This window comes from Austrofundulus limnaeus, unplaced genomic scaffold (assembly GCF_001266775.1).
Source record: "Austrofundulus limnaeus strain Quisiro unplaced genomic scaffold, Austrofundulus_limnaeus-1.0 Scaffold7, whole genome shotgun sequence".
Taxonomy (NCBI): domain Eukaryota; kingdom Metazoa; phylum Chordata; class Actinopteri; order Cyprinodontiformes; family Rivulidae; genus Austrofundulus; species Austrofundulus limnaeus.
Window position 1 is genome coordinate 3,667,529 of NW_013952409.1, and position 9,004 is coordinate 3,676,532.

The window sequence follows — 9,004 nt, forward strand, 5'->3', positions numbered from 1 at the left end:
GTGTGTGTGTGTGTGTGTGTGTGTGTGTGTGTGTGTGTGTGTGTGCATGCGTGTGGGGGGGGAGTCAAAGAGCGAAAAGGAAGGGAAGGCGCTGAGCGATCTGTCAGCAGGAAAAGGGGATCGCTGCGGTGAAAAAAGAGATGGAGAAAGAAAAGAGGAGTGCAGGAGGTGGCAGAGGGACAAAGGGCTTGTTGATGAAAGTCGCCACAGAGAGAGGGAGGGAGAGGCTGCAGTCAGCACACACCATGGCAGCCATGTGGATGTGCACGTAAATATTTCACTGGATGTGTTCATCTGATGTCACGCAGCATCTGCAGATTTGTTTTGTTGTTTCAGAGCAGTATTGATCCTCACGTCTCCTGCTTGTGGCAGACATAGAGGAGACACTCAAGGTCGTATTGTTGTCAGTCTGTTGTAGGGTTGGGCGATATTAGCTAAAAATAATCACGGTTAATTGTGGTATGTAACTGATTAATGTGATAAATAATCCCTGGGGTCCCTGGATGCCTGCATGCTCCGGTCACATGATCAATTTAAATCACTCTAGCTGTAAAGATTTGTTCTCTGCATGAATCTGTTCCAAAAGTACAAACTTCGGGTTTAAAGCAATGTTTAAATTGTGTTGATGGCCCAATTAAAACCAGAGTTATGATGAATAAATTACAGTTTTTTTATGTTTGTCAGATTTGAAGAGAGGATCAGTCAATTTGTCCGGTGGCATTAATTTTATTAATGGTCAAGTGCCAAAAAATAATCGATTAAAGTTTTTCTGACGATCGAACACGATACGATGTTTCCCAACCCTCGTCTGTCRGAGAAAAGTAAAATGATCAAGTTTGTCAGATAAAAAGCAATAACACTCCTTCTGCATTTAATTTGGAATCATTCGTTTATTTTAACCAACAGTGTCWAAGGTAACGATAGTTTAGCTTGTGTTGGTGTGTTTGGTGTGATGTTAGCAAAATATCGCATGAGTCAGTGGAGGAGTTTTACCAAACCTATTAGAAACAAATGATTGGATCTGCATCTGATTAATGACTGTAGCTTCCTCTAATGTACAGATGTTGACTAAAATTTGATGTGGTTTAATCTGAGAGTTTTTCACAAAGAGAGCGACAAGCTTCAACGTCTTGTGCAAGATTTCACAATATTACATGAGATTCTTTAGAAGGCTTGAACAAAATGCACAAAATGATTTAAATGTTTGGCATAAAATGGGTCAGGATGCATTTTTTAAGGAATGCTAATTTTAATTATTATTTTTTAATGAAGCCTGGTAATTAGCTGTATGATAATGTGCCAAATATGAAAATATTTGCTCAAAGTCACAAACGGTCGTATCTGTCCAAAGTGATGAACATAAGGTTGGTGAGGAAAAGAGGTAAACAACATTCCGTCAGAGCTGCAGCCGTGGTGCTGATGAGAGTGATTGTTTACCGTTGGCAGTGAGGGGCGGCAGTCCTCCGAGCCAATCATCTGCAGCTCCGCCCACTCTCATGTGTTCAGTGCTTGTGAAAACGTGAGCGAAGGGTGAGGGATGGGTGAGGAAGAGGAGGGGCGGCAGAGCGCAGAATAAAGAGTGTGGTTGGCGGCATTGCGGAGAAGACAAAGACTGCAGCATCTCAGCGCAGACCTCCATCCCTCTGAGCGCCCTCCAGGACCTGGTCYCTGACAAACAGGAGCGGTCTGGCTGCTCCCTCCTCTTCCTCTCCGGCTGACAGAGAACGAGCTGCAGCCATGCCTGAGTGTTGGGATGGGGTGAGTGGAGCGTGCTGTCATCTACGTCACCATGAGGTTTTGGGGGTTTGTGTTTGTTTGTGTCTCTTTTTTTTAAATTATACATTAAATTTGATGGAAATGTAAGTTGTTTTTAATCCTGCTGTGCTCAGTGTGCACAACAAGTGCCAACTGGTGGGTCAGCTTTTGAATCTGGCCCACTGACACACATAAACAAACAAACACAGACGCTGCTTTAAAGCTCTGAGGATGATGATGCTGAGAGTGTGTTCGCTGTTTTTTAAATGTAAATAAGAACAAGTAAAGCATGTTTGTTTGTTTTCTTGTGCATGTGAAGCATTTTTGAGCCTTTTCACATTAAAAAGAWGAAAAATCACTTCAAACATGTGGAAATCATAAATAATGCTGGGGTTTCACCTCCATAAAGATATTCTGAGAGTCTTTCTTGTGCTTTAATCCAGAGCTCATGGTGTCACAGAATCTCTGATAGAGTCACCGCCTCCAATTAGAATGTTGATTGAGGATAACTCTGATGTCRAGGCTGAAATAATAGCGAGATAATCTGTCGGGATTAACTGGTAACTGTTTGCTGCATGGCTGTCTGGTCCTGGAGGGGATTATGGAAAAATCTGGTGGTTTGCAGGATCCATAACTGCTGTGTGTTTCTGTGCTGCGAGGGATTTACATGGCCTCATGGTGAATGTTTGGTGTGTTCCAAATAGCAAGTGGCTGTTGAAGGACGCTGCAGATTGACAGGAGGATTTTTAATCAGCTGTTTTGTACGGGGTGTTAAAACATGACAGTGTGTGTGTGTGTGTGTGTGTGTGTGTGTGTGTGTGCGTGTGTGTGTGTGACTGGATTGCGCAGTTCACAATAACACTCGTCTCATACCTCCATTTTGCGTTTGCCTCGCTGTGACGCTGACAAAATGTGGGTCAAAACATGAGGTGTTGCTGCAGCTGGACTGAGTTTACACACCTCACAATTACAAAAACATAACATTTAGCAYTTTTTTATTACTTTGCATGTATGCAACTTCTAAGAGTTTGATATTTGACGGTTGCAGATTTTGCTACATATGTTTTTTTTAAATAAACAAACTGAGACGTCAGCAGGAGGGTGCGCGCCGTCATGTCTACATGTTTTCCACTTGCATGTTTTTTTAGTATTTTTGTCARAAACTGAAAAAGGTACTTTTACTTTGGGTAAATTATTTGTATTTTATTTTTTTATTATTATTCTGAAAGAGTACCAAAAACTGTTTCTACGTCTTGATGTTGATAAAAAAAATAAAAAAAATAAAAATGCATCAACATCTGTTGAAACTATTCGGCCACACCTTTAAAACCTTATCCATTGAATTAAAAACGTGACATTTTCTATCTATGTCTCCAAACGAGACCCTGCAGCTCTATCAAACATGGATGAGAACCAAGAGAATCTCAGTATCACCGGAGCGAGTTGAGTAAGAAGCAGCTGAACTGATGAGCTGTTGTATTTTAAATCAGAGGAGTTGTGTGTCAGTTGCGTGACACTTCAGGTGAGTTTGTGTTTTTCTCTGTTTCACAGGAACATGATGTCGAGACCCCTTACGGTATGCTGCATGTGGTGATCCGAGGGGCACCCAAAGGAAACAAACCTGCCATTCTCACCTACCATGATGTGGGGCTGAACCGTGAGTATTTCGAAAATAAATAAAGAAAATGTAAAAGATACAAAAAAATGGTGTGTGGACAGATGTTAGAGTTTCTGCACTTTCCAGAGGTGATAATTAGCTTCTTTATCACTTTATACTCTGTTTTTCTGTTTTAAAGAATAAATAGAATCCTATGGTTCCACTTTACAATAAGGCTCCCCATATTAGGCTTATAAATAGTTTATAAATAGGTTATTAAATCATCTTTAAACACTTTAGAAATCATTAATAAGTGTTTATTATGTATTAATYAAGGATGAGAAAGCCAAAACTTTCTGGTATCTTGCTAAGTAGTGATCCAAATCTGTTCATGTACAAATTACTTCTAAAGGTTCTAAATTAAACATTTGTAAGCACAATAACGATTTGGAAACACATATCTTACATATAATATTGTAGTGTATTACTGCATTATACATATCCACAACTATCAAAATGAGCCTTATTGTAAAGTGTAAGACAGAAGGTGCACTCTTTAGCAAGAAACCAGACAGTTTTGTCTCTTTCTCGTCTTTAATTAATACATAATAAACACTTATTAATGGTTTATAAAGTGTTTACAGATGACTTAATAACCTATTTATAAGCCATCTATAAGGGGAGCCTTATGGTTCCAGAATCCTGAAAGACTGACTCCAATCAATCAATCAATCAATAAATAAATTGTTTTTAAAGAAAACTTATTTTAAAAGTTTTCAGTGCTGGAAAAATTTGTTGCATGACCACAAATRCAATTAAACAATTAGAAATTAAAAYTAAAAACTAAGTTTAAAAGTCAAGCTAATGKTTTTATTTCATTATCATCTGCAGCTGGAGGCAAAAGTGAGTTACTGTTTGGTCTGCATAGTAGAGTATTGCACAACGTCTTTGCTAATCCTACACAAAAATGGCAGCAGCTTTATTAAATTTCTTTTAATTATGAGTGAAAAACAAAAGATTTATGTGGCTTAAAATAAASACTGAAGGAAGTTACTCAGCTAATTTCACTTTGGGAAAAAGAGCATAAAACCTGCCTTCTGTTGAYTTAAGCCTTAAACATTAGAGAAATTAGTTCAAGTTGTTTATTTGAAGCCAGTGGAATAAAGAAATTAAGTTGTATTAAAACCTAACCTCTGAGGAAAAACCTGACTCTAAAACCAATAAAGAGGGTCAGATTTAATCTTGAGCAGCTTAGCAATAAATGAGAAACGGGATTATCACACTTGTCAGATGCCAGCTTTAGCTGAAAATGAAAGTTAAAAGAGTCAAGCTGACAGCAGCCTTGGTATTTAGTTAATCTGCGTCATTAGAGGTTTACTTGTCTTTACTGAGAGAAAAAAAAATGTCCCAAAAAAGGTACTGACTTCCTTCCAAGCCAAAGATKACCTCGAGCTGCGTGGAAAGAGTCTGACAGCTGTCACCCTGTCATTGCACGCCTACATTTAATACACCTCCAGTCTTGATTAAATAAAACACGCATATAGGTGACTAACTAAAAATAAATAATTAAAAGRGACGCAGCCTCTCAGGGGAAATTTGTCTTTTTAAATGTGTCAACAAAAATAGAAAAAAGGGGAGATGGCAGAGTGTGGGGGAGGGGCATCGTTGAAATGTAGGTCAGAAAAACATCCCTGTCCTGCAGAGGGAGGCGGAGCCAGCCAGCAGCAATGCGGCGCTGCCTCGGTGGGTGGAGGTGGGAGAAACATGAGTGTTCATGTGTGTGGAGGGGCACTGCTCGCTGATTCTGCTTACTATGTATTTTCATCTGTGTGTGTGTGTGKGGGGGGGCACAAAACATACAATCAAAAGGAACAATATAGAAGATTAAACACTGAAGACGTGAGGAAGGCTGAAATAGATTTTATGTTCTGTTGCAGCAAAGCTTTCAGTTTTCATAATGACTCAGTAAATTTTATGACYGCAGAGCACAATCCTAAGGAATGGAACTGCACTGAAAAAAAACATGGCAGAAAATTAGTGGAAGTTCRTTCTTCCATTGAAATGACTCCTAATAAGCAGATGGCATGGCTTTCTGCCAGGCTCTAGAGRAAACAAGAGGAGGGGAGTGAGAAAATAAATAGAAACTGAAATGAAGAAAAGGAGATTAGAAAGTGAGAAAGCAGACGTTCGATTTAAGAAGCCGAAAAGAGGTCATGCGGCAGGAATTGTTACAGATGATGAAACCCAAATATTAAATCTGACTGCAGGGTGTTGAAGTGGATCAAAGGGCGATGGGGAGAGAAGTTCAGTGAACAAAGTAAAGAGGAAGAAAGTAGGTCATGGAGTCAGTGAGAGTGCAGGATTCTGAGCGCAGACCGATGATTCAGCATGTTCCTGATGGAGGACTTCTCACCTCACCGATGCTCACCTGTGTTCTGGCGAGCCCACGGACCGTGGTGAACAAGGAGCGTTCGTCTCTCCCGGCCTCTCCTTCCTTCCGTCTCTGACCCAGTTTGTCGTGTTAATTGGGCTGTTTAATTAACACCGCTCTGTAACAGCCCGAGGAGCGAACAGAGTTGCTGCGTGGTTTCACAAATTCAGGCACACATGGGCTGAAAGTAGGCCAACTGCAAAGCCGGAGGGAGGAGGCAGAGCTGACAGTATAGATGAAGCTTTTCTCACAATTTAATGTTCGGACTTTTTTCTGCCACCGTGCTTCCGGCTCTGCGTTTGAACGTAATCCTCAGCGAGTCATCCTCGAAACAAATCGGTTTATCTCGCCAGCACAAACCAAAATGAATCTTTACCTTTTAATACTGATGTCATTCATTCCAGCTTTTCTTCAAGTTTTTCCTCTTGTTTGGCTCAGAACAAGGTGAGCAGGAGGTCACCTTCGGGCCCATCCAGAGATGTTCTCTGTTCCCATCCTTTCACCATTTCACTCCTTCCTACATGGACTCACTTCCTGTCCTCTGTCCGTCTCTCCCTTCTAGACAAACTGTGCTTCAACACTTTCTTCAACAACGAGGACATGCAGGAGATCACCAAGCACTTTGTGATTTGTCATGTTGATGCCCCGGGACAGCAGGTTGGAGCTGCGCAGTTCCCACAGGGGTAAAAAACAAAAAAAGAAAAACGTTTAATTTTTAAAAATCTATTATTTCAACTTTACATCAGTCATTTGAATGAAACATTGTGCATTTGWTTGCACAGGTTCCAGTACCCCACCATGGACCAGCTGGCTGGGATGCTGCCCACTGTGGTGGAGCACTTTGGGTTTGTCTTCTTTACTTTGACTGTGCATCAGTTATATTGTGTTGTTATTTTATTTACACACGCAATATTTTTCATTTATGTTTTTAGACCTGAAGTCATGATCTAACTTTGAATTATTTCCAGGTTTAAGAGCATCGTTGGGATCGGAGTTGGAGCTGGAGCTTATATTCTGGCAAAGTTTGCTGTAAGTGTTTTTGTGTTATRATTAGAAAGGATTGGGTGCCAGCTAAAGAAACAAACAAGTAAACAAACAAAAACACTGTTTTGTGTCTGCAATGGGGTGCAACAATCCACTTACAGTATCTGTATCGAACCGTTCAATTATGATGCTTTAGGTTCAGTCTGGAACAAAACAGATTTAAAAAATGTATTTTATCAGCTTGTCTTCTGAAGCTGCTCTGTGCTGAAGGATCAGTGGATCTGGGTTCGACTACTCCACCTAGGCTGCATTTTTGAGCACAGATCCACTGAGACACTTGCAACATTTAATTTAAAAACTGTATTTTGAGGTTAAACAAATGTTCATAATTAATTTCAATAAATTATAATTTAAGAAGGGCATAGAAATTTCCCTTTTTTGTGTAGAAAAATATTGAACCATGACAATAACTAAAGTATCAAACCGGACCAAGTTCACTCTGAGTCTGGAACAATGTAATCCACTAGTTATAAACTTTAACATATAGAAGCTTTAATTTGAAGCTTTTTCATGTCAACTACTAAAACCAATGCATGYATTATAATATAAAAACAATCAGCTGTAATGTAAAAAAATGCATTTGATATACACAACCAACACTATTTGTTGAAATGATAGTGAGGTAATTTAATATGCTGGTTTGAGAATAGTTAAATCGTTCCTTCAAAAGAAAACTAAGCACATTAAACATTTGATTTTTACACGTTTAGACCTTTTTTTGGTAAAAAAAAAAAAAAAGGTTTGTGCTCCGAGTTTTTACTTGTAGTTATTAAGCTGCTCACTTCCTGTTGAAACAAGCTTCCACACAACAGTCAGAGTTGCAGAAATAAGTGTATTCTCTGTTCTGTTTGCAGCTGATCTTCCCTGATCAGGTGGAGGGTCTGGTTCTGCTCAACATTGACCCGAATGGAAAAGGATGGATTGACTGGGCTGCCTCCAAGGTTCTTTTCTTTCGTCGTGCTATTTGTGCTTTTTTAGATCTTATAATTGATTTTATAATATGAGTTTCCTCGTTGTTTCTTCAGCTGTCAGGGCTGACCAGCAACATCCCAGATGTCGTGCTGCCACATCTTTTCAGCCAGGTAAGATCCCTGAACTGCATTTCTATTTCTGTTTTCAGCTGAAATAATCTGAATAGTTTAGAGGAAAACAAAGCTCAATATTTCAACCCAAACTCTCAGAGACAGATGTTTGGTTGAGATGCTTCTTTAAAAATAAATCTCATAAAATGCTTGAAATACTGTAATATAAGCAAATCTTCTTCCACCAATCATTCATATAATTGTGTGTGTGTGTTGTGTGTGTGAGGCTGTGTCATCCGGCTGGACTGACTCATCCCTGCAGCACACTGCAGGATCTGGGTCAGCCCCATGCAAACAGACCAAAATAATCCCTGTAAAACCGTTACTCATGCACACTTTCCTTTAAATGTTGATTATCTGCAACCAGAGTTTGTGAAATGTTTTCACTGCAGTGCATTCTCTCAAAAACATCATCACTGAAATAAATGTTTTTGCCTTTCAGGTTGAGTGCAACTCCAAACTGGACCCAACCAACACCACCTTCTTAAAGGTAAACACTGATCTCACCACAGCTGCTGCAGACTCACAACATTAATGGTTTTTAAGAACTAAGTTTCATCAGGAATAAATAATGTTTCCTTTTGATTTTTATTTCATGAGTGATTTTAATTTTACAGGCAGTTTTCAACCTTTTTGTTTGTATTGTTTTTGCAGAAAAGCTCTTTTCTTTTCATATTGTTTTAAAGAAATCACAGAAAACAACTAATTTCCTGCAGTGACATTTGACACAGCATTGTTAATTTACCAACTAATAAAAATATCCAAAAGATTGGATTAAAGCACAAATTAAATATAACTAACACAGTCAGGAATATTTGCCATTTAAAAGATCTTCAAAAGCACGATTCACATATGATCAAAAATCCATCCATGCATAAAAACATTTTCTTTACCTGCTTTTTTTTTTTTTTTTTTTTTTTTTTTTGGTCATAGGGAGTTTTTATAACCAAACGTAGGGTACAACCTGGACAGATCATGAGTCCATTACAGGGACGCAGAGAGATAAATGAGACAAATGACCATTCACACTCTCTCTTTCACACCTTGGAACAATTTAATCTAAATGTTATGAGCCTCTGCTGCCCTCTTTAAAAC

The 9,004-nt window shown here is 39.1% G+C and overlaps 1 protein-coding gene across 9 annotated transcripts in view; it reads left to right on the plus strand.

Annotated features, from left to right (window-relative positions):
• Window positions 1-9,004, plus strand: part of ndrg4 (NDRG family member 4) — a 53,588-nt gene that overhangs the window by 34,629 nt on the left and 9,955 nt on the right. For 7 of the 9 annotated variants that reach the window (XM_014033262.1, XM_014033244.1, XM_014033237.1 and 4 more), the window contains 6 exons: window positions 3,307-3,412; window positions 6,346-6,466; window positions 6,566-6,628; window positions 6,752-6,812; window positions 7,682-7,768; window positions 7,853-7,909. In XM_014033262.1, coding sequence (XP_013888716.1) covers window positions 3,307-3,412; window positions 6,346-6,466; window positions 6,566-6,628; window positions 6,752-6,812; window positions 7,682-7,768; window positions 7,853-7,909 — 495 coding nt within the window. Of the gene's footprint in view, window positions 1-1,435; window positions 1,759-3,306; window positions 3,413-6,345; window positions 6,467-6,565; window positions 6,629-6,751; window positions 6,813-7,681; window positions 7,769-7,852; window positions 7,910-9,004 lie in introns of those variants that run through there. The other 2 variants (XM_014033277.1, XM_014033296.1) reach the window with 2 other exon arrangements.